Source organism: Hippocampus zosterae, chromosome 2 (assembly GCF_025434085.1).
Source record: "Hippocampus zosterae strain Florida chromosome 2, ASM2543408v3, whole genome shotgun sequence".
NCBI classification, from domain to species: Eukaryota; Metazoa; Chordata; class Actinopteri; order Syngnathiformes; family Syngnathidae; genus Hippocampus; species Hippocampus zosterae.
In genome coordinates this window covers 2,927,541-2,954,007 of record NC_067452.1, presented here as the reverse complement: position 1 = coordinate 2,954,007, position 26,467 = coordinate 2,927,541, and the positions used below count along the sequence as shown (strand labels likewise).

General features: G+C 43.5%; 1 protein-coding gene across 4 annotated transcripts; it reads left to right on the top strand.

Moving 5' to 3' along the window:
- Positions 1-241: 241 nt before the first annotated feature.
- hm13 (histocompatibility (minor) 13) lies at positions 242-25,970 on the top strand. Of its 4 annotated transcripts, none has more exons than XM_052058798.1 (12): positions 242-677; positions 10,410-10,445; positions 14,428-14,526; positions 17,422-17,504; positions 17,598-17,686; positions 17,765-17,850; positions 17,949-18,074; positions 18,146-18,203; positions 18,364-18,484; positions 23,039-23,141; positions 23,218-23,303; positions 24,553-24,800. In XM_052058798.1, exons 1-12 carry the CDS (start codon positions 453-455, stop codon positions 24,707-24,709), a joined length of 1,269 nt encoding a protein of 422 aa, XP_051914758.1. In that variant the 5' UTR covers positions 242-452; the 3' UTR covers positions 24,710-24,800. The 4 variants fall into 4 exon arrangements, with proteins under 4 accessions (XP_051914758.1, XP_051914759.1, XP_051914760.1 ...); XM_052058800.1 differs by lacking the exon at positions 24,553-24,800 and adding an exon at positions 24,812-25,970 and having other exon boundaries at positions 246-677; XM_052058799.1 differs by lacking the exon at positions 10,410-10,445 and having other exon boundaries at positions 244-677; positions 24,553-24,799.
- Positions 25,971-26,467: the final 497 nt, after the last annotated feature.

Genomic DNA, 26,467 nt, shown 5'->3' with positions numbered 1-26,467 from the left:
CTGGTTGAAGAGCTGAGGGGTCAGAGAATGGTCTTGAATACAGAAGACATTTTGACTATAAGACCAGTGAGTTATCTTTGAGTTGGAGGTCATGATTCGATTATTGGAGGTCAGATATTCGATTACTGTATCCAGACCCACACTCCATTTCAGAAGGTAGCGGTAACGCACCACAAGACAATTGCCAACTGCCATTAAGTAAAAGTAAAAGAAGAAGAAGAAGCAGAAGAAGAAAAAAATAACAACAATAGCATCAGAGTGAGAGGTCTTCCCTCGTGGTGCATCTTTGCTTTAAGAAACGTGGCCTTAGTGGTTTACCGGCTGGGTCGCATCTATTCCACGAGTGACACGCATGCGATTCCGGCTTCGTCCTCCGTTTCTCGACCTGTTTTCTACACACTTTCAGCGCCATCCACCTCCCCTGCCTTTACAGCTGCGATCCCCGGTGAGATATGTCTGAGGTGGAAAAAGCAAGCACCTCGGCTCAGGAGACCGCCGCCGCGCTCATGGAAGCCTTGAACGCCACTGACTCCAACGGGACGGACGCGTTCAACGCGACCGTCAAGTTCGTGGCCACGCCGGAGGGCACGGCACTGGCGTACGGCAGCCTGGTGCTCATGGCTCTGGTGCCCATCTTCTTCGGAGCTCTGCGCTCCGTGGCCTGCTCGAAGTCCAAGGTAAGACTGTCGTTAGCAGGCAGTAGCAGCGCGCACTATCGAGCTAGCTCTCGACCAGAGAAGCTATCTTATATCACAATATGTGATTCCTAAAGCTGCCTATGTAATTAATATGTTAACCGTTGTTGAATTTTGAGCTTGTGTTTGTTTTTACGTCCTTTAACATTGTTTCGGGCTCGTTTAATTGTGTGACGACTGTTGACGTCATCTCGTTGCACACGTAGTGGTTATTTTGCCGTCACCGGCGTTTGCGACCTGGATCACGCAAGAACTTGGTCGAGAGAGAGAACGTGGTGATCGATTAAAGTTGTTGAAGACGCGGTTGCTGCATTCGAAAACAGTTTGTCTTCTCGTCTTCTGTAGAGATGGGCTGCTTTGAGTGTTCGCTGAGAAACGGCTGAATGTCCCCAACAGTGTTGGGGAAGTTCATTTTCCACTAGCTTGTTCAAAGTTCAAAGTAAAGATCACAAATTTTAAAACTAAAATTTAAATCATGATTCGTAATGGAAATGTCTTGAATCACAATATGAACTCCACGATCCGATAATTGTCACGATATAGTGGCACGGTTGGCATGATAAAAAAAGCTTGTAGTACTGTTTAAAAACTCTCAATACTGTTAAAAAATAAAGCTTATCGTATTGCACACAAAAAAGCATTGTGTTTGCACACAACAGAAGTGACTTAGCCAGTTATTTGTTATGTCATTGTCTTTGTATTCAATCAGCGGCGCAAAGCATTGTGGTCTGTGTAGCTCACAATGCTTTGTTCGGTTGAAGCGGGTGAAGAGTAATTTAAAACAAAAAAAATCAGTCTCAATATGCTTCTTTTGATATCGTAACATAACGACAATTTTGTCACAATGTTAATATTGCAATATCGCCGTTATGGTTACATTCCAAACAGACCTCATGCGTTGCTTACAAGTATCGGCTTTAATGAATGTCACAATCCATTCTTTCACCATTCGTTATGTTACTTCAGCTCATACATTTAGTCTTCACAAATTGCAGACAGACATATTTTCAGAAATAGGAAGAAAACCTCAAACCCAAATCTATTTGTATTTGAGCTGTCAAACGATTAAAATATTTAATCAAATTAAAAATGCAACTGTCATAATTAACTCAAATTAACAAAGATTAATCGTGATTACTCACACATTTTTTCATTTCTGTATTTCCTTTTATATTTTTTTGTCCTATTTTTTAATTTTTTTAATGCTCTCATCAACACAGAATCATAAATCAGTTTTCTATGTGCAAAATGCAAATATTTACTGAAATAACAATTTCGATTTTCAATTTTACATGAACATTTTTCACTTGGAGCAGTTATTCACACATAATCTCTCACACAATATTACTGTCCATCAACAACAGTGAAAAAAATATTTTGTCACACAACAGCTGCTTTAACAGCTCTTTTTATGAAATCAAAACAGAGCAATATAACATTATCTACACACATCTAAGGTCCATCCACTTTATTTATATGGACACGGAACACTGTAACCTTCCACACAAAATAGTTCCAAACGAGTAACAATCGCGCCAGTGGCATACATCGTATTCGACAGGCTTAGTTAGTTAGTTAGATAAGATAAGATATCCTTTATTCGTCCCACACTGGGGAAATTTACAGCCTCCAGCAGCAAGAATGTATGTAGAAAGAAGAAAGAGAAAAAAACAACAAACATCTTTCAATTAAATGCAATATGAACACAAAATGGATAAATCGCAGTACTATTTACAATTTTCCTTCACATCATTTAATTATTATTATTGTTATGATTGTTATTTTTTATTCATCAGCCTGACAGCAGTCGGTAGGAACGAGCGTCGGTATCTCTCCTTCTTGCAGCGTGGGTGTAACAGTCTCTGGCTGAAGGAGCTACCAAGTGCTGTCAGGGTGGGCTGGAGGGGGTGGGAGGGACAGGCCATCATAGCGTTTAGCTTAGTTAGCATCCTTCTGTTGCCCACCTCCTCCAGAGTGTCAAGGGAGCAACCTAGGACAGAACTGGCCTTCCTGACCAGTCGCTCCAGTCTCTTTCTGTCCCGGGCTGAGATGCTGCCTGACCAGCAGACAATGCCATAATGGATGGCCGAGGCCACCACCGAGTTATAGAACGTCTTAAGGAGCGACCCCTGAACCCCAAAAGACCTCAGTTTCCTGTCCTTTCCTAATCATGGTGTCCGTGTTTGTAGACAAGTCCAGTTTGTTGTTCAGAAGAACACCAAGGTACTTGTAGGAGGTCACCCTCTCTATGTCCATACCCTGGATGTTCATCGGTGCTGGTGAGGACTTATTCCTGCAGAAATCCACAACCAACTCCTTAGTTTTCCTAGGGGTGATCTGGAGGAGATTCTGCTGGCACCAGTCCACAAAGTCCTTTGTCAGTCCCCTGTACTCCCGATCGCCCCCTTCTGTAATGAGGCCAACAATCTTGGAGTCATCGGAGAACTTCTGAAGGTGGCAGTTTGGAGTGACGTGTCTGAAGTCCGAGGTGTAGAGGATGAACAGGATTTGAGCCAGAACAGTCCCCTGCGGCGCTCCAGTGCTGCAGAGAAGCCGGTCCGACTCACAGCTCTGCAATCTCACGTACTGCGGCCGATTTGTGAGGTAGTCTATGATCCATGCTGTGAGATGGTGGTCCACTCCGGCGTTCTGCAGTTTGCCTCCCAGCAAATTGGGCTGGATGGTGTTGAAGGCACTGGAGAAATCAAAGAACATGATTCTCACAGTGCTCCCAGCCTTCTCCAAGTGTGATAGCACTGAGTGGAGGAGGTAGATAATGGCGTCTTCCACGCCGATGCCAGGCTGATAGGCAAACTGCAGCGCGTCCAGTGACGGGCTCACCAGCGGTCGAAGGTGGGCGAGGATGAGTCTCTCTAGCGTCTTCATCAGGTGAGACGTCAGCGCCACCGGTCTGTAGCTGTTCAGCTCCTTAGGGTGGGGGGTCTTGTGCACTGGGACCAGGCACGAAGTTTTCCATAGCTGTGGAGCTCTGCCCAGCTTCAGGCTCAGGTTGAAGATGTGCTGGACAATGTTACACAGCTGGTCAGAGCAGGTCCTGAGGAGCCGGGAACTGATCTTGTCCGGACCTGCTGCCTTCCTCACATTCATCTTCCTCTGTTGGTTCCTTACCTACTCTGTTGTGACGGACAGGCAGGAACCAGGTGACATACTGGGTTGATGAGAGCTGGTCGAAAGAGGAGGGGGAGGAGAAGAAGTCCTCAGTGAGAGAGGTTGCAGTTTGTGGTTGGGGGAAGGGACAGACGACTGGTCGAAACGGTTGAAAAAATGGTTCAGTCCATCTGCCCAGTCCTTGTCCTGTTCATTTGTTCATCTGAACTAGTTAGTTAGTTAGTTGCGCCCGTTCCTATTTGGAACATTGGGCGACGAGTTTCCTCCATTTGTCTTCTTTGGCAGTCTGTCCCCACGTCTTCTTTGGCTTACCTCTCTTCCTCTATCCACCCTCTGGCATCCAGTCCATGGCCACACTTGCCGGTCTCTCTCTTGGCAGTCGGAGTACGTGGCCGATCATTTTGGCAACCTCAGTCTCGGATATCTCTTTCGATGTAATATTTTGAGCTGGAGCTGGTGTCTCTTGATCGAAATTGAAGAGCACGGGAGGCATTGGTTGGTTGAGAACCTCCCTGAAGTGTTCCAGCCATCTTGCTTCTTGCTCCTCGTCGCTTAGAAGTGTCCTGCCATCCTTGCTCCTGATTGGCACGCTAGAGCTGCTCCTGGAATTGGTTAGCTCCCGCACGATCTTGTATAGGGTCGTCGTGTTGTTGTTCTCTGCTGCTTCCTGTGCCTCTCTTGCTTTCTCTTCTAGCCACTGTATTTTATCCTTCCTGCAACTCTTCTTCACTGCCCTGTCCACGCGTCTGTACTCCTCGTCTTCCATCCTCCAGCTCCGGAGCCTCCACTTTTGTTCTCTTTTTATCTTAGCCACTTTCCTTTCATCAATCAACTTCCAGGTGTTGTCTGTTATCCATCTCTCTTTGTTGGTACCTGTCATTCTGCCTATAACTGCTTCTGCAGTTTCAGCAATGGCACAAGAGAACATACTCCACTGCTCCTCAATGTTTGCAAGGTGTTGTGATACCTTGAGCTTCCTACTCAACTCCTCACAGAAGCTTTCTGAGAAGTTTTTATTCTTTAGCTTGTCCACTGCGTAAGGTCTCTTGGGCTGCACCTTTTTCACCTTCTTCAGCTTCAGCTTTATTTTACTCACCACAAGGAAGTGGTCTGAACCCACATCTGCACCTCTGTAGGATCGAATGTCAAGCAACGACGAGCGCCACCTTGTGTTGATGCAGATGTAGTCCAGTTCATTCCGGGTCCCGCCACCAGGTGAAACACAGGTTACTTTGTGGATCCGCTTGTGCTCAAAAAAGGTGTTGCCAATGCTGAGGCCGTTGGTACTGGTTAGCATCAACAGTCTCTCTCCGTTGTCGTTTGTGGAGCTTGCAGACCTATGTGGTCCAACTGTGGCATTCAGGCCCCTTCTGTCATTATCCAGTTTTGCGTTGAAGTCTCCAATCAGCATTTTGATGTCATGTCTGGGCATCTCCTCAAGCACGGTCTGGAGCTGGTTGTAGAAGGTGTTTTTATCGTCCGCTGAGGCAGCTTCGCTTGGGGCATAGACTTGTACGATGGTTACTTTGGCATATCTGGTGTAGAGCCTTGCTGTAATAATCCGTTCATTCACCGGCTTCCATCCATTCAATGCTTTTGCTGCACTACTGGAGAGGATGATGCCGACTCCATGGGAATGGTGGTCTTGCTTCCCAGAGTATAGAAAAGTTGGTCCATTAACCATGAGGCGCCCCTGCCCCGTCCACCTCATTTCACTAACGCCTAAGATGTCCAGGCGATAGTCCCTCATATTCTCAGCACCTGGTCCATGTGACCAGACTGGAACATTGTGCGCACATTCCATGTGCCTACTCTGGTGTTGGTTTTGGTTCCAAAGATCGGGGTCATCAGGGGTCGGGCTTCCTGCTGGTTTTCACCCGTCATAGATACATCCAAGGATGTGCCGTCTCTTCTTCACCGTGGTTTACCGGAATGGCTTCCTCTCGTCGTTTCTGTAACAGGTTTTTGTTTTACAGGGTGAGGTTGTTAACCTCACGCCCAACCCTCAACCTGGAGGACCAGTTTGATGCAGTTTAACGTCGTAACCAGGACAGGCTACCTGCTCTTTATTCACCAGAGGCTTATCAACCTCGTCTCTTATTTCTCTCCCAAAACAGTGTCTTCTCCCGCTTGGTGTACCATAGTCTTTTCCGCTACGTACAATCTCTGTTCATAGCTTGTAATGGAGGCACTTGCTGGCAATCCGTAGTGGAGTCGTTATTGATAATGATTTCAGCTTGAGCCAAGATGTGGACAATGTTGACAGGCTAACATGCAGTAACCATACATTTAGCTACGGCTTCAGCAAATTTGTTCTTCGTCGTGTTATCCATTTTCCTCGCTTTGAAATTATAAGATAAGATATCCTTTATTTGTCCCACACTGGGGAAATTTACAGCCTCCATAGCTGTTTATCTGAGACGGGGGGCGGAGTACTCACATCAGCTGTGTGCTTGGCCATTCAGTGGTATTTCAGACTCGACGTGCAATGATGATAGCTCAGTTTACGACTGCAAAACATATAGGTAACTTTGGTCTAGTCAGTGGAACAATCTGGCAACTTTTTAAAAGTAAACTTTCCATTCATAAACTCTTTAAGTATCCATTTTCGGTGTCTCGCGCTGCCGTGGCTGGCAAAACAAACGTGTGTGGACCTATGCAGCGCGCTTGTTGTTTTGTTTCTGGTTTATTTGTAGAGCAATGTAACATCCGCTGTGACGTGTGCCGCGTTAATCTCGCGAGAAAAAAATTTAATCCCGTTAAAATTCATTTACATTAATGCCAATAAAAACATGCTAAACCGACAGCTCTAATTTGTACACAAGCAATATAAAGTAACTTTGACATCAGATGTTCACGTTAAAAACTAAACTGCCACACTGATATTTACCGCTGACTTTGCTTTGATATTGATAGAAAATGTCTTCCTTTCATCAATGGTCAGTTTACCTTTTATTCCACTAGCAAAGAGGAAGTGAGCGAAAACGCAAACCCTGGAAATGGTCCATGCACACATTTCTGGAGATGAGAAAGTGGAAAAGAATCAAATTTACTGTGGCTTTGTTTTGCCATCATTCTTTCTCCTTTGCTCATTTATGAACATTCAATTGTGTGCTTTTCCCTCTGCATGACTAATTGGATTCAGTCCTGATCCTGCTTCTTTCTTCCTGTCATGAACATGAACAAGGACATATTTTAGACCTTGTCTTTGCTCATGGTCTACCGGTGTTAAATCTGGAAGTCCTTGAAAATGGGATTTCTGATCACATGGCAGTTTTATTTGACATACCGTATTTTCACGACTATTCGACGCACCGTACTAATGGCCACAGTCTCATTAATGGGTGACATTTCTGTATTTTACACATAGACAAAACGCACTGTATTATTGGCCGCAGTTTTACAGTGGTAAAACATACGCCAGCTTAAACATACGGCATGCATGCGCGCACTCTAACACATTAGCTTGAAGCATACGGTAGCACGCCAAGACATACAGATAAGCTAAACACACATTTTTAAAAAGGCAACGAAAGCAGAACTGAGTTCGGGTGTATTTTATTTAGCCATCGTACAATGTTCTCAGGTTTTTCGATCAATCATCACCCAGAAATCCATCAAAGTCCTCATCCTCTGTATCAGAAGCAGAGGACTGCACATCTCAGTTGTCATTGAATGCATCACATGCTAGTGTGAGTTGCTACGCATTGCCGAGCGGAAAGAAGGAGTAGCAACAGCAAAGTCAACATTTCTCTCGTGTGAAGCTTTCCCACATTTGAAAGTAAAGAACAGAGCGAAACATGGTGGCAGTGCGTGCGTGTGTAGAAAGAATTGAACAATTGTGCAAGTACCGTAATCCATCAAAAACGCCGCGTATTGTGGCGTAACTCGCCAAGCGCTGCCTCTCACTCTTTGTAAAGTTGTTTGCCACCGATCATCCATTGTTCCCATGCCGTTCGCAACTTTACTTTGAACATCCGGTTGATGCCAATGTCCAGCGGTTGGAGTTCTTTAGTCAAGCCTCCGGGAATAACGGCAACTCAGAGTTCATTTGCTTCACTTGTTTTTTCACCGCTGCTGTGAGATGGGCACGCATGCCAAAAGGATAACCGGTGGCTTTAAGTTTGAACTGAGTTTCGTAGGCGTGTCTTTTTGTCGAATTTATTTTCAGGGGTTCTTAGAAACCAAAACCGGAGTTGTTTTGCAACAATGCACATTGCCACACTCTAACAAGTGTTGGTACTGGCTTGAGGCGTCCCTCCCTTTAGCGTCCACTTACAAGCCCGCCCTTCACCATTGGCGGACTAGCTTGCCTGTCCTCTCTCTCTCTCTCTCTCCCTCTCCATATATGTATATATACACGCCCACCCTTCCCTGATTGGCCGACTTCTTTCCCGCATGCCTGGCCACAGTCACTTCCGCCTTTTCTCTATATAAACAGCGTGTCGGCTGTCAGTCAGATTTTGGAACTCGGCGCATATAAAGGACGCTCCGCACCATAAGGCATCCTGTCCATTTTGGAGAAAATTTAAGACTTTTAATGCCGCCTTATAGTTGTGAAAATACGGTAGTCTTATCGCATGCTGCTGTGAAATCTGGCGCTCAAAGTTGTAAACGCCAAATTTTTAACCCTCGTACTGCTAGTCGTTTCTCTGATGCCTTTAATAACCTTTGCGTACCCTCGTCTAACACAGAGGAACTCACCTCTTGGTTCGACTCGTCATGCCGTGCCATCCTGGGTTTGGTGGCTGCTTCAAAAACTGCTCCCAAAGCGTAAACCCGAGCCATGGTTTAACGACATTATCCGCGCAGCTAGGCAGGAGTGTCGCAAAGCTGAACGCAAGTGGAAAAAAGACAAATTGCACGTCTCTTATCAAATTTGCAAAGACTGCTGGCGTAACTACCAGCTCACAGTAAAAGAGGCCAAAAGAGAATATCTGTCGGACCTTATTCTAGCTAACCGTCACAATCCACGCGCACTATTTAAAACGATAGATTCTGTACTCAAACCCTCTGTGCCTACTTGCTCGGATTCTTCACCCGAGATGTGCAACAGATTCCTTCAGTTTTTCATTGATAAGGTCTCTACAGCTAGGACTCCGGTCTCAAATACTGCATCTGACCCCTCTGTCCATGTTCCATGTTCAGCTGTACTAAATTCTTTTGAAACTGTGTCCTTGGCGCTTTTGGAGGATGTAGTTCGCCAGACGAAGCCATCCGTCTCCCCTTGCGACTCTCTTCCCCCGCACTTCTTTCAGGAGGTTCTCCCGAGTGTTGGCGCATCGGTCTTGGATATCATCAACAGCAGCCTCTCTTCTGGTGTAGTTCCCCAACAGTTTAAACATGCTGTGGTCCAACCCTTGATCAAGAAACCTGGTCTTGATCCAGATGTGTTGTCAAGTTTCAGGCCCATTTCCAAACTGCCTTTCATTTCCAAAATTCTGGAAAAAGTGGTGCACATGCAGTTGAAACTTTTCTTGGATGAACATAACATCTTGGAGGTCTTCCAGTCAGGTTTCAAGATAATGCATAGCACGGAGTCAGCCCTGTTACGCGTTTCTAATGACATCCTCCTGGCAAATGACGCTGGAGACCACGTGTGTCTAGTTTTATTGGACTTAACTGCAGCATTTGATACAGTGGATCACAGTATTCTGCTGACTCGTTTGCAGCACTTGGTGGGCATTGGCGGCAGTGCTCTTGAGTGGTTTAGGTCCTATTTAGCTGACGGAACCTTTTGTGTCAGCCTTGGCTGCTCTGAGTCACGCACTGCTCCCCTGTCATGTGGTGTTCCACAGGGCTCAATTCTGGGGCCTCTGCTGTTCTCGCTGTATCTACTCCCATTGTGGGTTCCATCTTAAGGAAACATGGTATTCCCTTCCACTGCTATGAGCAAGAAAGACGCCTTCTCATTAAGGCCACTCCTATCCTGTCTGGAAGAAATCAAAACCTGAATGGCACAAAATTTCTTGAAATTCAACGAAAAGAAGACGCAAGTGATATTGTTTGGTCCCAGTGGCCCTTGTACATTCCATCCTGTAAACTTGGGGCCCCTGTCTCCTTATCTTAAGTCAACAGTCTCAAACTTGGGCCTTAAACTGGACAGTGATTTCAAACTCGATCGGCAGATTGGTGCCGTTGTTAAATCCAGCTTCTTTCACCTTAGACAGCTGGCCAAAATAAAACCTCTACTCTCACGTGAACACTTTGAGACAGTAATTCATGCCTTTGTCACATCCCAGCTCGTCCAGAATGCCGCTGCTCGCCTCTTGACTGGTACACGTAAGAGGGAGCACATATACCTCCCACTGCACATTAGGCAAGCCTCCTCACTGTCCATCTTCAAAGCCCTCCTCAAAACTCACTTGTATTATTTGGCATTCGACTCAGCATGACTTAGATTTGTTCTTGGTTTTACTGTTTGGTGCTTTCTACCGCCTTTATTACCGATTTGTCTTACTGTTTATTGTGCATGTTAAATTGCTCCATGTACAGCACTTTGTATGCAGCGATGGCTGTTTGAAAGTGCTCTATAAATACTGTTGACTTGACTGTCTTGTCCGTTTACATTTGTCTTGTCTGTAGGAGCTCGGAGAAAAAGCGTGCGAGTCAGGCATCCGAGTGAGTATGAAAGATGCTGTTTGTAAGCATGAAAACGTACATACTTTGTACGTGTATGTGTGCAACAAATTAACCGCCATCATATCACCATGTGTTTTGAAACACTTCTGATACTCAATTTGAATGAATATCAAGTTTTATAAAGGATCGTCGGAGATAGGCACTCAGAAATAACGACAAGACACTTCTGGCTACCAACAATAGGTACTTTATTGGTCCCACACAGAAATGATAACACAGTTCAAACAAGTTGTATGAAGCTAAAGAACTCTTACCGTGTGCCAGTTGGGTGGAGAGCCAACACCCTCAGCAGAGTGAGCTTCAATACGAGCTAGGCGTTCGTACGGTAACCCATAGCGGACTCTGCTGAATTAGCATCGCTCCCCTCCTTTTATCCTCTAAAGTGTGTGCATCGGGAGGGGTGAGTGGCCATTCTCAACCCTCCCTACGCCACGCTGTTTGTTGTGTAACCAAGTGGCACGGACTTGTAATCATTTACTTGCAATCATTCCAAAGCAGGTTCAAGAGTTTCCTCTGAGAAAATATACATTGGTTAAAGAAAACATCACAAAATATCTTAATATACCACCATGACGACCCTGAATCGCATCGACCGCATGAAAGTTTTTTCACACTTCCTCGCCCAACCCCGCCATATCATTAACTAATCAAGATTGTTTTACACTTTACCACCTCCGGTACATGAACCAATCAGATCACCTCTTTGGTCTTAATGTTGATGTGATGCATCTCATGAACAACAAGTATCAGGTTCTCAAGTGCACTTTGATAACAGTCAGGTGCAACAATTTGTAATGTAACCAGAACGGTGCCTCCAAAGTCTTTTAAGGCTGATTAACCATTTAAACGTGTGTTACCTTGTCATTTATCAAACGAAATTGCAATAACCACAGAAGAAGAATGTGGTAAAATAAGTACCCGCATCTCTGTCCTGGCTGCTGAGCACCGCGTGACTAAAATGATGATGAATTACTGTCAGTTGTAGGTAACGCGCAGCAAGTCGTTTTCCAACAAGATGGTACCCCTGCACTTTATTTGTGTGAGGTTTGAATGCTCCTGGATGAGCAGTTCAGGGCTCCATAGATTGGTCATCGTGGTCCTGTGCAATGGGCTCACCATTCGCTTAATCTCACACCATTTGGGCTCCCCCCGTGAGTTGGTTACCTTAAATAAGTTATTAAATAAGCCCTCCATTAATTGAGGTACAAATCATTTAAAAATTGTCGGCCTCTCCTTTGTGGAAATTCTCCCATGGGGGGGGGGGGGGGGGGGATGATGGAATGTATCATCTGCTGAACGTGAGGGAATACTGTATTTTCATTCATTCAGTCCTTTATTTCAGATTTTAAATACTTACTTAAATATTTTAACTCAGATTTTAGCAAAGAACCGAAAAGATGACCCAACATGAGTTGCAAATATTTCACAATAACCTAAAGAAGAGCTGCAGAGATATAATGAGGGTTTTAAATCTCAATTCAGTATATATTTTTGAGAACCGTTTTTGAGCTTTTATTGCTTCTGCTTGGAATGGTTAAACTAGTGGCGGGATTGTGTTTTAATTCGTAGACTTCTAACCTTAAGTGTGTTTATGCAGGAATAAGTTCCCAGTAATTCATGCCCCTATATGTGATAATCATATTGAAATTTGGCGTGGCCTGGTGGGCCACTGGTTAGGACGTCCACCTCACAGTACAGAGGTGTGGGGTTTGATTCTGACTCCGGCCTCCCTGTCTGGAGTTTGCATGTTCTCCCCGGGCCTGCGTGGGTATTCTTCTGGTTCCTCCTACATTCCAAAAACATGCATGGCAGGCTGATTGAGCACTTTAAATTGTCCTTAGGTGTGAGTGTGAGCGTGGATGGTTGTTCATCTGTGTGTGCCTTGCGATTGGCTGGCAACCCGTTCAGGGTGTTCCCCGCCTACTGCCCGAAGTCAGTTGGGATAGGCTCCAGCACCCCCCACGACTTTTGTGAGGATAAAGCGGATCGGAAAATGGATGGATGGATCTTATTTGTATCATTAAAATAAACCCGTTGCAAATCAGCAAACTAGAAGACAGAATGGCTTCAGATAGAATACACTACCGTATTTTCCGCACAAAAAGATGCACTGGATTATGAGGCGCACCTTCAATGAATGGCTATTTTGTAATTTTTTTTTCATGTTAGACGCTTCGAACTAAAAGACACAATCTACAATGTGTCCACTAGATGGTGCTACGCTCCTTCCATTCAACTCGAGAGACGTCCGTTCAACTTGAGAGTCCTTTCAACTTGAGAGGCGTTCACGACCGCCTCTGAAAAATGTAAATTGAAAATAATGCATCGAAACAGAAAATCAAGCGAGGACGTCACAAAATAAATTATATATCCCCCTACAGAATTTATTTTGTGATTTCCTGGCTAGATTTTCTTAGTGGTTTCATTGAAGTCAGATTTAATTTACGTTTTTCGGAGGCGGCTCTCGAGTGGAACGGAAGAAAGCACGGAGACGGACAAAGACGTACAGTACCTGTAAATAGGAGCTGCTGGAAAGGCAGCCACTTTCGCGGTGCCATCTTGAAGTCAAAATAACACAACAAGATGTCAGTCGTAGTTATTTATTCCTTTGTTGTGTATTCACAAATGATGAAATCACAATATAAATAATGTAGGGGGGGGCAATAGAATTTATTTTGTTATATCCTCGCTTGCTTTTCAGTTTTGATGTATTTTCAATTTTTGTAGTTTCATTGAAGTAATCGTTAGTTTACGTTTTTCGGTGGCGGTCTTGAACGACTCTCGAGTTGAACGGAAGAAAGCACGGAGATAGACAAAGATGTACCTGTATTTGTTGAGACTGTTTTAAAAAATTAACACCACAGCTCTCCTTTTTTCGGAGCTGCAACACATACTTATTTAATCAAGCAGCGACACAGTTCAGTGAAACAACAGCAAGTTACAACATTGGAAGCATGTCTCCAGGAAGGAGCCATCTTGGAGTCGACATATTCCCATACTGACCATACAAAAGACGCACCGGATTTTAAGGCGCTCGGTGAACTTTTAAGAAAATGGAAGACTTTTTGGTGCGCCCAACATTGCGGAAAATATGGTACTCACAAAAAGTTGCGTTTTTGGGTTAGATTTCTTTCAATGACATAATAAATACATTTGGGTAAAAGTTGCACCTAAAATGCACTCCAACCTGTGCAGATGAAATAACCTTAATTTGATCTTTTTAAACATTTTGAATGTAAATGTCAAACTGGTCAAGGTTTTTGCTGATTTTTTTTTTTTTCAATAATCTGAAACAAGAAGTTGTTTGATCATCCTCCCCGCCAAAAGTTATGGTTGATTTCAAATTTGTATTTAGCAGTCCTTTTCATCATGCTGTTCATCTTTTCACCTTGTGAGCGCAAGACGACACTTCGTAACAACCAACCAGCAGCACTTTGCCATCGCGAGGCTTTGGAATGAAGGTTTTCAGAGGGAAATTGCCACTGAGCTTCGAGTTTGAGTCATTAGCCGGTTTCTGAGTGACTGTAAGAGTCCCAGAAAGGACTCAATGAGGACATCCTTGGAAATGTTCATGACTCAAACACCTGTTGTGAATTCGACGAGGATATCCTTGGAAATGTTCATGACTCAAACACCTGTTCTGAATCCAGCTATTAATTGAGCCAAAAGCACTGAGACGTGGGATGGTTGGTCGTGTGCATTCAAAGATTTCGACAAATTAATTTCACAGAAAAGCCAAATACCCCCAACCTTTTGTGCAGGGCTCAACGCAGCTGCCTGCTCGTTTATACTTTTCTCAGTCATATAAACATCCATGTTTATTTACCTATGATTGTGTCTTTTTTGACGTCTGTGTCCTTTGGTGAAGAGTTGCAGCAGCCATACGTGGTTCATCACATTCAAAGGTTTGACAAACAAAACTAACTGGAAGTGTTAAAAGTACCCCTGCTGCTGTCTGCAGAACACTTCTGACATGCCGGAGACCATTACCAGCCGGGATGCTGCCAGATTCCCAATCATTGCCAGTTGTACTCTCTTTGGACTCTACCTTTTCTTCAAGGTCATCTTGCAAGTTCTTCCTTACACTTGACTCAAAGTATTCATAGGATTGTAAATGGCTAAGAAACACTTGGTGTCTAGCGGTAGGACCTAATACATACACATTTATTGTTCATTAGGATGACCATGCCTGACCGCTTGTAATAATAATATAATAAGAATACTATTTATTTTAATATTTTATTTGTAGGCACCTTTCACGGCACTCAAGGACACTTTACAACCAAGAGCAAATAGTAAAACCACAGATAAAATTATAAATAAAAGAAGAGAAAGGTTTAAGGTGGATATGCTAGTCTGAAAAGGTGGGTTTTGAATGTGGGAAGAGAGTCAATATTACGAATATTGTGGAAGTGAGTTCCAGAGCTTGGGGGCAGAGCGGCTGAAGGCAGAGGGTAGAGAGAGGTGGAGGGAGGATGAGGACCTGAGTGAGCGAGAGGGAATGGAAATTTGAAGATTTGACAGATGGGGGAGTTGGGGGGGCAAGGTTATGGATGGTTTTGAATGTATAGAGAAATATTTTGAAATTAATTCTAAGTTTGACAGGGAGCCAGTGGCGCTGTTGGAGGATGGGGGTGATATGATGGAAGGAGAGGGTTCTCGTGATGATCCGGGCTTCTGAATTCTGAACAAGTTGAAGTTTATGGAGGAATTTGTGATGGACACCGAAGAGAAGTGAATTGCAATAGCCGATAGGGGAGGTGACGAGACTGTGAACAAGGATAGCAGTTGTGTGAGGAGTGAGTGAGGGATGTAGACGGTTGATGTTGCATAGGTGGAAATATGCGGACTGGGTAATGTTGTTATTGTTGGGTATTGTTATTATTGATGTGGAAGTGGAAGCATAGTGAGCTGTCGAGGATGACACCCAGGCTCTAAATCTGAAGGTAGGGGGACACAGTAGAGCTGTCAATAGTGTGGGAGAAAATGACGGCTTTGTGTAGGCTCGATTTGGTACTGACGAGGAGGAGTTCTGTTTAATTGCTGTTAAGTTTGAGGAAGTTATGGGTAAACCAAGATTTGATTTCTGAGAGACGGTGTGAGAGGGAGGAGGGAGGCGTCAGGTTTGCTGGAGTGGTAGAGCTGGGTGTAATCCACAAAGCAGTGAAAGTGTATACCAAAATCGCGAAAAATATTGCCAAGGGGAAGAAGGTAGATGATGAAAAGGAGGGGACACAGGACAGAACCCTGGGGCACACCAGAAGAGGAGGGATTGTGAAGTGAAGAATTGAGTTGGATGAACTGAGAGCGGCCAGTGACATAAGAGTGAAATTAACGTAGGGGGTTGTGGGTGATGCTTATGGTGGAGAGTCTTTTAAGGAGGATGGGGTGAGAGATGGTGTTGAAAGCCGCACTCGGGTCAAGGAAGATCAGGATGGAGATTAAGCCAGAGTCTGCTGCCATGAGAAGATCATTTGTGATTTTTATCAGGGCTGTTTCAGTCCTGTGACGGGGACAGAAGCCGGACTGGAATTGTTCATAGAGACTATTGTCGGTGAGGTGGAAGTGGAGCTGAGAGGCAACAATTTTCTCAAGAATTTTAGAGATGAAAGGAAGGAGATGTTTTTTTATTGAAATCATTGGGATCTGAACCATTTTTTTTCAGGATTGGGGTGACGGCTGCAGTTTTGAAGGGGATAGGAACAATTCCAGTAGACAGTGAGGAATGAATCATGGCTGAGATGAAGGGAAGCAGAGAGGGGTAAGCAGGATTTGACGAGGACTGTAGGGAGGGGATCTTGCTGACAGAAGGAAGTCTTGGATTTGATGATGAGGTCTGAGATTAATGAGAGATGGGGGAGTTCAAAAGAAGATAACGGTTCGCAAGGGGTAGGATGGTCAGAGGATGGGAGGGGTACAGAGGACCCCAGGTGCTGGTGGATTTTGTTGATTTTTTTGTTTTTTGTTTTTTGTTTTTTCATTGAAAAATAGGAGAAGAGTGTTGCAGGTGTCAGAGGAGTAAAAGTGAGGTAGTAGGGAGACAGGGGATTGAGTGATTTTGTTCCAGAGAGAAAAGAGAGTCTTTGTATTTCCAGCGTTGGAGCAGACGAGTCCAGAGTAGTATTGTGATTTTACTTGCGAGATGGAATCCTCGTAGACGGATAGTTGAGTTGTATAAATGTCCGTGTGAGCGGTGAGACCAGTTTTCCTGTGTGGAAATATAAATTTGAATTGTTAATCGATCAAAATACACTGAACCAACATATGCACATTTATCCAATTAACATATTTCCCACACTGTAAGGCACACCTAAAAGCATTCAATTTTCTCAAAAGCTTTATAATCCGATGTGCCTTACATATGGATCAATATTCAGATTTCTTGGATGTAGTATTTTAAATGTTCTTTAAAGCGCTTTGTTTAGCTGCAGCGCCTGTGAACGCGCTACATTAATCAACCTGTATTATACTGCATTCTGTTTAGCGTAGCTCAATCTAGTGGCTGCATAACGCAATCACAGCCATAATTGTTGCTTCTATTCAATACGCGTTACAATGCGGTGCGCCCTATACATGAAACCAGTTTTAAAATAGGCCATTCATTGAAGATGCGCCATATACTCCGAAACGCCCTATAATGCAGAAGATACAGTGACCACGCTGAAAATTTTATGACCTGGTTGATTTTAAAATGGTGCAAATAATATGCACAATAACCTGCTCTGCCACAATACTCAGAAGTCGTTATTAGAGAGATGTAACTGACAGGGGTGCAGGTCTCTACTCAAGGCAAGGAAGCATTCAGCTGGCGACTAGATCAGTGAATTTAGTGGCACAAGCTGTTGAACGTAGCAGTCAACAATAGCACGTACTTAGCAGCAAACTTGCGGTTACGTATTAGCTGGTGAAATTAACATAATAATTTAACATAACGTTTGGTGCGGTGCTATTGCAGGTGTTTTCTCAAGCATACATAAACCTGCTGCTGTCTGTCTACTTCTTTGTGCTTGGCGTGCTGGCGCTATCCCACACGATAAGGTAATTCGCACAGCTTTGCACATTGAAAGGCGCCCGGTTGGAATCTAACATGGGTTAACCCATCTTCTTCTTCTTCTTCTTGATCTCCAAAAGTCCTCTTCTGTCCAGAGTCATTCCCTCTTCTGTGCCAAACAAGCAGTACCAGCTGCTCTTCACGCAGGGCACTGGGGAGAACAAAGAAGGTGGGTCCAAGAAAACGTGTTCCTCCTCTTCCCCTTGCCTGAACGCGCCGATTGTCAAATTTTGTTTTGTCTCTTTAGAGATCATCAACTACGAGTTTGACACCAACAACCTGGTGTGTCTGCTTGCCAGCGGCGTGGTTGGCGTCTGGTACATTCTCAAAAAGGTATTGCACGTTGCGGTCGGCGTGATAAGACACTCGAAGCCAATTATCTTTTACATCGAACCGGCCAATAACACACCGGCGTTGATGTGGCCGCACAGCATTGGATCGCCAACAATCTCTTTGGCCTGGCGTTTGCTCTCAACGGGGTGGAACTTCTGCACCTGAACAATGTCAGTACCGGATGCATCCTTCTAGGTGGACTGTTTGTCTACGATATCTTCTGGGTAACAGCCGATCTCACCTGAAATGAATAAACGTAATATTGGTGCTGACACTCACTCTTGATGTTTTTCAGGTATTTGGTACCAATGTCATGGTGACCGTCGCCAAGTCTTTTGAGGCGCCAATTAAACGTGAGTATCGGTTGTTTTTGATAACGAGACTTTTTTTTTTTCTCATCACATGCATTGACGTGACTCAGTTGGTCCAATTTGTTGGAACTCCGCCAATGGGATTATTACTCAAAGAGACCGAGATTGACGTGTTGACGTCCTCACTGTCTCTCCCTGCCAGTGGTTTTTCCTCAAGACTTATTGGAGAAAGGTCTGGATGCCAGCAACTTTGCGATGCTCGGTCTCGGTGACATTGTGATCCCGGGTATCTTCATTGCGCTGCTGCTGCGGTTTGACGTCAGGTAAGCCTGCAGACTGATATATGATATGTCTTGTACGTTTTTTGTGCTCTTTTCTCATTTTTCTTCTCATTGCTATTCTTCTTGTTGTATTCATCTTTCCTCTTGCTACTCCTTCTGGTCATTCTTCCACTGGTTCTTTTGCCACTTATTTGACTTGTATTTGTTTCTCTACTTCTACTTGTTGTTGTGCTTATCCTTCTTGTTGTACTTATTTTTGGTTCTCTGCTTCTGTTTATCGTACGTCATATGCGTATAACGACTGTAAATGTGTACTTCTTCTTGTCTGTCCTTTGCTTTCATTCCCTGTCTACTGTCTGACCTCTACTTATTTGAACCCTTTGATGCATAGCATGGGTCAAAAGTGAAAATTAATTTCATCATTCAGTGTTCAAGGTATTCCTTAATTAACTTCTTTTTGACCATCATACACAATTATTTTATTTTTTACTTTCTTACTTTTTGAATAAAAAACATTTTCATATCACTACCCTTCTAATGCACAACATGGGTCTAAAATGACCCATATTCATTTTCATGTTATTTCATTCATGGCTGAGTTTTTTTATGATGTAACTTTAAAAACATTTAATTTGATCAATTACTCTTCCAACTATGCAGTAAATATTTAGTTTTTGATTACCACTGGTCATTATTTCCACTTTTCCTTTCTTTTGGTATAGCTTTTGTATTTCGACTTCAAGGTTACACACATGGGCCAGAAAGACCCACATGTATTTACTAGCTTTTGCACTTGGAGTGAAAAAATATTTCACAGCTTTGCAAAGGTCCCCCTTTGTTCATCTCTAATACATGCATTGTTTTTCAATTGCTCTAATGTTGCCTCAAAATACGTTTGGTGACAATTGTGAATTGCACATATTTGATTAGGTTTAGGTGTATCTGGAAATCCAGCTTTCCTGGATGAAGAAGAGTCCTCTCATGACACAGAAGACTCTTCTGATCAATCGTCTGAAGAGGAAACTCGGACTCAGTCCAATAGACTGAGTAAAAATGGATCTGCCTGGAATTAGAATCCTCCACACTCATGGCAGAACAAGAAGCCACAAACATCTTGAAGGAGATGTCCAGGACCTCCTCCTAGAACATGGATGGGCAAACTACGGCCCGCGGGCCAGATCCGGCCCGTTGGGGTTTTTAATCCGGCCCGCCGAAGATTGGTTCAGAATACAGTACAAGGTTTGATGTGAATTCCCTTAATTTATTTCATGTTTACTTGCAATGACTGGCGTTCAACACCAGGTGGCGCTGTGACTTTATTTTGCAGTGCCCGTACCCCGAAAGAATGAGAGAGAGAGAGAGAGCGCTCTAGAGAGCGAGCCATTTCTAATTCAGTAATCGCTCTACTTCTACTGGTTAGATCGCAAGCCATCTGCAGCAATGTCAAAGAAAAGAAAAGTCGACAGTGAGTGCCGGGTGTTTAAGAAGGAAGGCCTAAATACTTTTTTACCAAAGTCCCATCCAAGGCTGTATGTCATACATGCTAAGAAACTGTTGCGGTTTTAAAAGAATACAACATCAGCTGTCACTTTACCACTAAACATGCTAATTACGCCAGCAACCTTTCAACACAAGAACGTACAGCCACCGCTGACAGGTTGCTAGCAAGTTTGCAGGCTCAACAAAACACCTTTACTTTACTTGCATCCAAGAAGCAAGCACGATGACAATTTTTTTACTGACATTCAAACTAGCAAGAGCCAGCAAACGGTCATACAGAGGCACAAATTACCTTGGAGAACGCTCACCAACGTTACCACAGACGGATCACCGAATCTGAATCCGATGCTGAAGAGAGTTCAGGACAGGGTGGAAGAGGACAACCCTGAGCAGGAGGTAATTTTCCTACACTGCATAATTCACCAGGAAGCACTGTGTAAATCCATGCTGCAGCTTGACCACGTAGTGAAGCCAGTTGTGAAACTTGTCAATTTTATTCGAGCGACGGGACTTCACCATCGTCAATTTATTCAATTCCTTGAAGAAGCTGACGCAGATCGCACGGATTTATTGTACCATTCTAATATCCACTAGTTAAGTTGGGGAAAGTATGTCAACGTATGTGTGGGCTCAAACGGGAGATTATTTCATTTTTAGAGCAATTTGATAATGGTGACAAATTTCCTGAGCTGAATGACACAGATTGGCTTTGTGATTTTGCTTTTACTGTGGACATACTGACACATATGAACGAACTGAATATGAAGCTCCAAGGGAAAACCAGTTTGTGCATGAAATGCAAGCAAACGTCAAAGCCTTCAAAAGCAAGCTGATTTGATTTCGAAGCAAAAGTCAGCCAAGTCATTTGCTCATTTCCCCACACTGGCTACGTTAAAGGAGGCCCCACAACATGGGAAAAAATACAGAGAATCGCTGGATGACCTGCATGAGGAATTCTGCTGTCGCTTTTGTGATTTTTGGAAAAATTGACAGGGCACTTCAGCTGGTGTCATGTCCCTTCTCACAAGACCCGGAAACAGTGCCACAGGAGTTGCCGTTGGAACTGATAGATCTCCAATGTGACATGATGTTAAAGGACAAGTTCCACTTCCTGAAACTCGATGAGTTTTATGCTTCGTTAAGTGCAGCCAAATTTCCAAACATCCATACTATGGCACGGTGAATGCTGGTGTTGTTTGGCTCGACATATGTGTGTGAACAGACTTTTAGTGTGATGAACACAAACAAAGCACCCCATAGATCCCGGATGAGTGATGAACACCTCAGATCTGTTCTGAGAATTGCGACAACACGATTCCAACCAGACTGCTCCCATTAAAAAGTATGTTAATACTTTAATGCTTTTGTTCTGTTCATGATTAATATGTTCTGATATGTTAATAAATCTATCTTGTGCTGACCCGGCCCGTCTATCAAATTTTAAGTCAATGTGGCCACTGAGCCAAAATGTTTGCCCACCCCTGTCCTAGAACATCAGCTGTTTCACCAAAAGATGCATGGGATATGTTCATGAGCAGTGGTCACCAACATGGTGCCCGCGGGCACCAGGTAGCCCGTGAAGACCACTTGAGTAGCCCGCCAGTGCCTGGACATTGTGATTTGCTAGTAGAAATTATGATTTAAAAATGCAAACATTGGCAGTACTGTGAGACATTTCGAAACACGATCAAAGTCTGACAATTTAAATCATCAAGTATTAAAAATAACACATCCTCATATTATTGAAGGTATTTTGGACAAATATGTTATTTCAGACGTGTATCAATTTGGTAGCCCTTCACACAATCGGTACACATGAAGTTGCTCTCACCCTCAAAAATGTTGGTGACACCTGTTCATGAGTGACATCTTTGAGGAGATTCTAAAATGCACCAACTTAGAGGGACGAAGAACTGCCACAATAAAAGGGAAATAGTGGAGAAACATTGACAAAGAAGAATTCATGGCCTTTATCGGGATTGTGTCACCATAGATGAGTAGTTCGTGCCATTCCGAGGCAGGTGCATGTCCCGCCGGGACATGTCCAGAAAGCCTGCAAAATATGGGCTAAGAATCTTCTGGATGTGTGACGCAAGGGTACTTTATGGAATAGAAAGAACTGTCTCTACAGGGAGACAACCAAGACCAGAGGTTCAAAGAAATTTAGGAGAATGTCATCCAACAATTGTGCAGTGGAATCACAGATAGGTGAATGTATAGTACAATAGAGAAAGTAAGTTTTAGCACAATGCCTACATAAATTATAGTTTATTTTTTATTTGATTTCTCTATAGGCAGAATAGAATACAATGCATTGCAGCCAGTTCATAGTTGTTAAACTACTGATGAAGCGAAACTCAATAGCCGTGTTCTCTCTTATCAAAGCTGTGTGACAAAATGGCAAACACATTGCAAATATCAAACACAAATGTTTGGTCTCCTGCGTAAGTAATGACCTGACGCAAATTATTATAGTTAAGGTAATTTAGTCACACTTTGATGAATGGGTCAACTTTGACCCATGTGTGTAAATGTCATGTAATATTAAAAACTATTTTTGTTCATGAAGTATGAAAGAAACAATGGAAATAATGATCAGTGGTAATCAAAAACAAGGTATCTAAGGAACCCTTGGAAATCCTGATGATAAAATTAATTGATTTAAAAAGAGAACATAAAAAATTACTCAGCCAGCATGAAATAACATGGAAAATGAATGCAGGTCATTTTTGACCCATGTTGTGCATTAGAGGGGGTGTGGTCATGTTGTGCATCAAAGGGTTAAATTTATGTGTTCTGCGACATGGCCCTCTTTCCACTTGTTTTTCCTCCTTTCATTAATCTACTTATTCTACTTGTTTTGACATTTTCTTCTGATCCTTATTCAACTTCTTGTTTTACTACCGGTACTTGTTCTTGTGCACTCCTTCTACTTCTGTTTTTTTACTCCCGTTTCTTCCATCTGATCCCTTACCTCTCCAATTTGTTTTTCCATCTACTTGCTCTAATCCTTCTACTTGTTCTTTTTGTATGATTCTACTTGTTCTGCCAATCATTTCTCTCCTTCTTCTACTTTTTATTGTTCTTTGTCTGCAGCCTGAAGAAGAACAGCAGGACATATTTCTGCTCCAGCTTCCTGGCCTACATCTTCGGACTGGGCCTCACCATCTTTGTTATGCACACCTTCAAACATGCACAGGTGAGCCGTTTAGGGTCACTCAAGTTCTCTCTGCCCGCCCCTCAGACTCACTAACATGCATTTGTGTCCTGGTCAGCCCGCTCTACTTTATCTAGTGCCTGCCTGTGTGGGCTTCCCAGTTGTGGTGGCACTCATCAAAGGAGAACTTACCGAGATGTTCAGGTGAGTAACCAGGGCAAGAAGGTCATACAATCTGTGCCGCTGCCGTCACGGCAACGCCTTTCGTTGAACACAGTCTGCATCCATGTCCTGTGCATTCCTCTTCCTCGTCTCTATCTGCCGGCATTTCGGTGTCTTTGTCTACCTCATCTGTCTGCATCCACTCCCTCTGAATTCCTCTTCATCCCCTGTGTGTTTTCATTTTTCTCCCTGCTTTTCTGCATCCACATGCTGTCTCATCATCTTTCTTCTGTCTGTATCCCCTTCCTGTCTTCTTCCTCTTCTGTCCGCATCCACTTTTCATCTATTCATTTTGCTCATTGTCTGGATTCCAGTCCCTGTCTTCATCGCTATCCTCTTCCTCCTTTTGTGCTTTCACTGCCCATGTTTTTATCTTCTTTGCTGTATTTATCCACTCCCTGTCTTCATCTTCCTCCGCACTGTTTGTAGTCGCTTCCTGTCTTCCATCGCGTTGTCTGCGTCCACATCCTGCCTTCCTTGTCCTCCTTTGTCTTCATCTATCTATTATTCTTCCTCATGTCTGCACTGCATCCACTTTCTGTCTTCTTCTTTCTCTTCCTGTGTGCAGTAGTGGTGGGGTCGGTATCTATATCTGATCGAAGCTATTGTGATGACAGCCTAGTTCCAGTTTTGCTCTGGTATACACCATTGCGGTTTTGTTAAACAGGTGAACACCCAGGTTACCATTTTCTATCCGAAATGTTTTATATTTGTTGTGAAGGGTTGATCTTGAACAACTTCTTCATTTTAAGCAAACATAAAATACAGAAAAGTTCAATGAATGGAGCAATCTTTTGGATGTTTGGATTGTTTCAAAACAATACCTGGAAAAAAATTATCACTTGTTTAAGAAAAAAATTCTGACGTCTGTGTGTGGGGGGGGGGGGTATAATTTTATATTTACCAACGTCCTAATGATGTCCTGGATTTACCGTTTGACCAATATAAAAGGCAAACGTCCTCAAAACACTTAAAGGACATGAAAATTCATTGGAAAATGGCAATTGGATGATGTATCTACCTCATCGGCATTACTGGACCTGCGTTTACTATATATCGGATAGGTACTAAAATAGTACTGCACGGTACACCAATCCTTTGCTCCCACCTACTGTCGACGTTTTTCTTTCAGCACTGTCATCCTTTCAGTCTCTCCTTCTTCCTCACATCGTCTTAATTCTATTTCTTGGCCCTTTCTCCCTTCCACCATCCCTCCCCTTGGAGCACGTAGCTATGAGTCATCCGAGGGTGTCCTTCCAGCCTCTCCCAGGCTCACTTCCTTCCCAAGCATCAGCAGCTCCCCCGCCAGCCTCTCTGCGTCCATGAACGCTGCCAGTATGGCAACAGATACCTCCCACCGGCGTCGCTTACAGGCCGCCGCCACGTAGACTGACTGTCCCTGTATGGCATTTGCCATCAGACGGCTACTGCTCACGTCTTCTTCCTGTCCGGCCTCATCATCATTATCATCGTCATCTGTTCTCCTCCAGGTACGAGGAGTCCATTGGGGATGAGGGGCTAGCTAAAGATGACTCGTCCGAACCACTGAAGAAAGACCAATAACATTCACTGAGCGCCCATGCCTCGAAACACCCACATTTTGCCAGCCTCCGCCCACCGCATCCCATTCAGCTGCTTCCTGCCAACACTTCCGACCACTTGGCATTCTACACCCTTATTGTCTGCAGGAGGGCGGGGACCCAGGAGCCCTCTTCCATCAATAAGTTGCAAGGATGGGCAGATGGGGGGGCAGGGACTTCTCACAAGCGAGGGGCACGGTCATAATCGGATGATGGGTAGAGGTGACAACATACATTTGACCTGGACGATGCATTCAGAACTCAAAAGGACGTTTTTGTTTTGGAAGTGATTGAGAAATTTAACACGAGCATTCTTTTGTCTTTTAATTCTTATTCATGTATCCTTTAGACAACAACAAAAGCAGACAGGGTTGGGATGTGCCTTTTCCACCCTAATTATTTTATAATCTTCATGATTAGTGACGAACCAAACAGTTTGTCTGAGCCTGTCATGGAAAGATAGGCTCCCAGTAGAAATATATTCCATATGTAGATTGTTATAAATATCCTAAAATTGCCTTCAAAGTACTGTCCTAGCATTTGGTGTGAAATAATTCTTTATTTTGATCATGAAACCTCATTATAAAAGCCCCTCGCCCTCATCTGCGCACCTGCATCTAAATGCTAATGGGACCGGGTTTGGCTGTCATCATGCGTCTTTTTCTGTTTGTTTTTTTAAGATCCTTCTTGTTTTTAGGTGCATTAGGGTAAAATAAAGGGAGTTCTGAGAAGGTGCAATGGGTATTTCACAATAAAACCGCAGTTCACATCAGTGTGTTTTTTGTTGTTGTTTCTGTGCTTTGTGTTACGATTGCTTAACGGACTTTTAGGAAGTGCTTATTGTTTGGAACGGTACATTTGCTCTCATAATCTGCTGCATTTCCCTCAAGTTATCAACGGTTCATTCTCCATTGTTGATCCTTTTGTTTTTGCTCAAGTTTCCTTTTTTTAATTTGATGTTGAGAGGGGGGAAAATGTATGAATAATTATCTTGCTTGTGTACAACTCCCTTTGGTTGAGGACTGCATGTTTTTGGTGTTTGGCAATGCATAAAGAAGCATACATTTTACATCTCAGACTCAAGTGTTTGTGTTGCCGTGTCATCTGATGTTCGGTAATTTCCTGTAAAATGTCATGGGAACATTCACACACAAGACCCAATGGGTTATCAAGCTTCACCACGATGCTATGCGCTCACAAACTAAAACGTTTTTTAAATGGGTGGTTCGGAGGGGATTCATATTGAAATTAATCTGCGAATTTGCAGTTTATAACTAAGATAAGAAAATCCCGCCATCAATTGTGGCGATACAATGTGGCCCTGTTAACACGAATTCCACTCAACACAGGGTGTCCGTAAGGTTTGGGCACATGGTAAAAAAAACCAAACAAACATTCTTAAGGTTAAATTATTCTGCAATTTTGCGGTAAGACAAACTTCTCATCCCCTTAGGAGTGCCAAATCAATTTGCTCTTAAGACAGTCATCTTCATTCTGGAGAAGAAAAACAATATCAATAAAGGAGTGAAATCTCCTTTTACCCAGACCAGGGGTCGGCGACCCAAA

Bases quoted from the DNA above. Each gene is read 5' to 3' on its own strand.
- hm13 (XM_052058798.1), top strand. From the start codon at position 453: ATGTCTGAGGTGGAAAAAGCAAGCACCTCGGCTCAGGAGACCGCCGCC. The intron at 14,527-17,421 runs GTCATCTTGCAA...GTGCTATTGCAG, and splicing joins GACTCTACCTTTTCTTCAAG to GTGTTTTCTCAAGCATACAT. The intron at 17,505-17,597 runs GTAATTCGCACA...GATCTCCAAAAG, and splicing joins GCGCTATCCCACACGATAAG to TCCTCTTCTGTCCAGAGTCA.